Here is a 3,647-nt window from a genome sequence, read left to right as displayed (position 1 = left end):
TAAACTATATTTATAATTAATTCGATTTGTTTACCGATAATTCCTGTAAAGTTTTTTCGGTCCGAATAAAACTCTGAGTATAGAAGTATACACACAAACTATTCATTCCAGTTCGTATCTAGTTCATTTCCCAACAAACCTACACCTATTTTGTACACCGAATGGCCAGCTGGGGGCAGTGTACGAGGATTACGGGCAAAGTGCGCAAACGATCGGAATCCATTAGGAATCCGCAAAATATTTCATCTTTCAGTTCGACTTTAAACCTAATACTGTGCAAGCGCGTACTTTTATGTGTGTTCGTGAACGAGTACTTCGAAGTATATCACATCCGCCTGGCTAGCTCATTCGGCTAAAAAAATAAAATAAAATAAAATAAAAAAAATAAAAAAAAATGGCCCAAGTCTGTTTTTGATTGGAGCTGGAGCAGAGCGACCGTTGGCTGCTGACCACAGTGATGCCACTTCTACCTCCACTACGTCACTGATTTCTCAGATATTGGACTGGTGTCTTTGAACGGCAGGCAGGCAGGCAGGCAAGCAGCACCTACTTGTTACATGGACAGGAGCAAAGACCACAGAATTTCCCTAGATCGTTCAAATTCTTTTCTGCATCCTTCATGTCCTTATTGATTTGGTCCATTCCCTCCTCGATGCGCTCCAGTTGCTCTGATTAAACACAAGTCATTTTTCCCCCACAGAGCGAAGCACGAGAAGAGGCGAGAGGGAGGAAGAGAGAAGACAAAGAAGAGAAGACAAAGAAGAGAAGACAACATCTTCAGACACTCACTGTGACAAAAGAATATAACAAATAAAAAAAGAAAAAAAAAAGAAAAAAAAAAAAGAAATAAAAAAAAACTGGACGCCACCACATATGCAAAAAGAACCTCGGAGGCACACTGTCAGTACCTACTTGTTACATGGACATATGAAAAGCCCACAGCATTTCCCTAAATCTTTTAAATTTTTCTCGGCTTCCTTCATGTCTTGGTTGATATGGTTCATGCCATCTTCGACACGATCGAGTTGCTCTGGTCAGGACAAAAGGGATGACAGTAGTGGAATGAATTTCATTGACTGGTTGACAGTTATTATGAGCAGAGTCTAACTCCTCTGTGCATGCTGGTATCCCTGTGCGAGTGTCTGTAGAGTAGAAGGTTACGTTGAGTGGAGTCAATCAATTAAAATGACCAAAAAAAAAAAAATATAAAAAATAGCCATTTTGGATAATAATAATAATAATAAAATAGGCAGATAATATAATAATAAGTTAAAACAGTGAACAGTTTAGGTTTTTTTGACAGGAAAAAGCCATAGAAAAAGAGAGGCGTGTGCCAGTCTGTTGCTAACCGATAGCTTAGCATAAGTTGTAAACATAGAAAATAATCTATCTATCTATCTATCTATCTATCTATCTATCTATCTATCTATCTATCTACCTATTTTGCTAGCTAGCTACAAAGCTATCTATCTATCTATCTATCTATCTATCTATTTTGCTAGCTAGAGCTACAAAGCTATCTATCTATCTATCTATCTATCTTCCTATTTAGTTAGGTAGCTAGGTAGCTATCCATCTATCAAAACAATAAATAGACTTTCAAAAAGCCACTGCCCCTCTATCATGAAATGTACGTCATGACTCCGCGTCGGAATGTTCCACTGAAAAGTATGACGTATTTTTCCGTGGGGTTCAGGAATGCTGTGGCTTTTGTCGGGCCGATGCGGTGGATGGTGGATTTGGTGACGTTTCCGTTACGCTAACTGGAGAAAATGTGGTGCAGGCAGAGTATGGATGGGTGAGGCACAGTTAAATATGGATTGAAAACCTAGTTTAATAACTTCTCCGGATTTGTACAATCCCTGAATGACACGCTTTTATGCTAATTTCTTCAAGTGGAAAAGTTAGCGGAGCAATTGTGCTGAGCATGATGGGGCTAATGGTGGTGGTGGTTGAGAATCCATGACAACCAGCAGAGAGTTTACACGATCGCACATCTCCTCATTTTGCCTCCAGCACCGATTCCTATACGGCTACAGACTGCGGTGACAGCTCTCGTCATGGCTACGCAAGAGCTAGCGTACAGATTAGGGTGGATAAATGGATTAAAGCTAACAGCTAACCGTTTTTTTTTTTTGAGTTTCTCTAGTCGGAATTCTGACCAGAAATACATGAAACCAGGGATTGTACAAAACAGAATGTGAGATAGGAGAGAAAGAAGTGAATATTTTGTCTTTACCAGCTAAATCGATCGTTTTTTGTTTTTTTTTTTAGTCCAACTTTTGCTTTTTTCACCAGTGTGGCCCTCATTTTTTCTGTTGTTTTTATCAACAGAATTTCTCATAAACCTCGACTGAATGTACAGGTTGTTCAGTTAATGCTGTTGCGCGATATAAAGATATGCTATAAACGAGGATTCAAAGTCTGCGACAACTGCGGTTTCTCAGTGAGCACATTTAAATCTGAAAGAATAAACACAGAAGATCAAATGAAAATGAAAAGGTTGTGCGAAAATAAACGAATGAATCTGAAAGAAAAGAAAATCTTCAAAAGGTTAGCTTGTTGTCCTGTATTATTATATTCATCAAAAACCCGTATCGTAACAAAAAACCAAAAAAAGAACAAATTAATTTAGCGCGCAAATATACCTCAGAAAACGACAAACAACGACATGTAAAGAAAGTCATTCATTCCAATGATAATATCCCATAGAGCAAGAAAATTAAATTAAATCAGATTACTAATGGAAATGTTATGAAGTTATACATCCATAACTGAATTATTTCATAGAAAAATATGAAAAAAAAAAAGTGTGAGGTGAACCCCGGCGGTCTTACCTCCCTGCTCGTCCAGCATGACCAGAGTCCTGATGCCAGCATCTTTGCTCTACTCCCCAAGGACGGAGAAAAATATGAGGAGGTGAGGAGCACGAAGGGAGGCACAGAGAGGGAAACAAAATGAAGAAGAGGTCAGTAATGAGGGCACGGCTCTCAGTATGTGCTGTCATCAGCCATTTCTACTTCATGTTCTCCTCCGGTGCTTATCACCAGGAAAAAAAATTTTAAAAAAAAATTTTTTACTGGAAACGTCTCTTCTCCGCTGCTGTTTCCCTGCCACGTCCACATTATTCAATATTAAACATCACCATCAGCTCAAGCTCCCTCTGCTGCCCTTTATGTTTGCTGAAGAGGCCGGAGTCCCAGTTGACCTCATTTGCACCTCTAAAGCAGACGCGTTCCAAAACAAAGTACAATCCAAATGTGATGGCCTGCTTGTTTCGCAAATAACAAAAAGTCTGTTTTTTTCCCCCGCTTTGTTTTCTTGCAAAAAAGTACATTCGATTAGATAGAAATCTTCATATGTAATGAAATATTTTTTTTTTGTTAATTTTTTTTTTTTTTTAAAATATATCCGGCGGGCCGGATTGAAACCCCAAGCGGGCCGGTTTTGGCCCACGGGCCGCATGTTTGACACCAGTGATTATTAGACTAGAACTGAGAATTAGATGTCCAGCAACGACAAGAGCAGACAGGTGAGACAGAGCCAGTTTTACGATAAAAAAAATTATGACCAACACATAAAAATATAAACGTTTAAAAATTACAAATGTCAACACAAAAAAAAACACACCAGCCCAAGAAATTCCC

The 3,647-nt window shown here is 38.8% G+C and overlaps 1 protein-coding gene across 1 annotated transcript in view; it reads right to left on the bottom strand.

Annotated features, from left to right (window-relative positions):
• The window catches only part of snap25a (synaptosome associated protein 25a), a 14,133-nt gene that overhangs the window by 5,819 nt on the left and 4,667 nt on the right, over positions 1 to 3,647 (bottom strand). The window contains exons 3-4 of the mRNA XM_025053603.1: positions 2,838 to 2,886; positions 551 to 668 (exon numbers count right to left, since the gene is read on the bottom strand). Of these exons, the coding sequence (XP_024909371.1) occupies positions 551 to 668; positions 2,838 to 2,886 (167 nt within the window). The remainder of the gene's footprint in view (positions 1 to 550; positions 669 to 2,837; positions 2,887 to 3,647) is intronic.

Source organism: Cynoglossus semilaevis, unplaced genomic scaffold (genome assembly GCF_000523025.1).
Source record: "Cynoglossus semilaevis isolate Cse_v1.0 unplaced genomic scaffold, Cse_v1.0 scaffold419, whole genome shotgun sequence".
NCBI lineage: Eukaryota > Metazoa > Chordata > Actinopteri > Pleuronectiformes > Cynoglossidae > Cynoglossus > Cynoglossus semilaevis.
The sequence above is the reverse complement of the archived record's forward strand: the minus strand, read 5'-3'. Positions and strand labels throughout refer to the sequence as shown.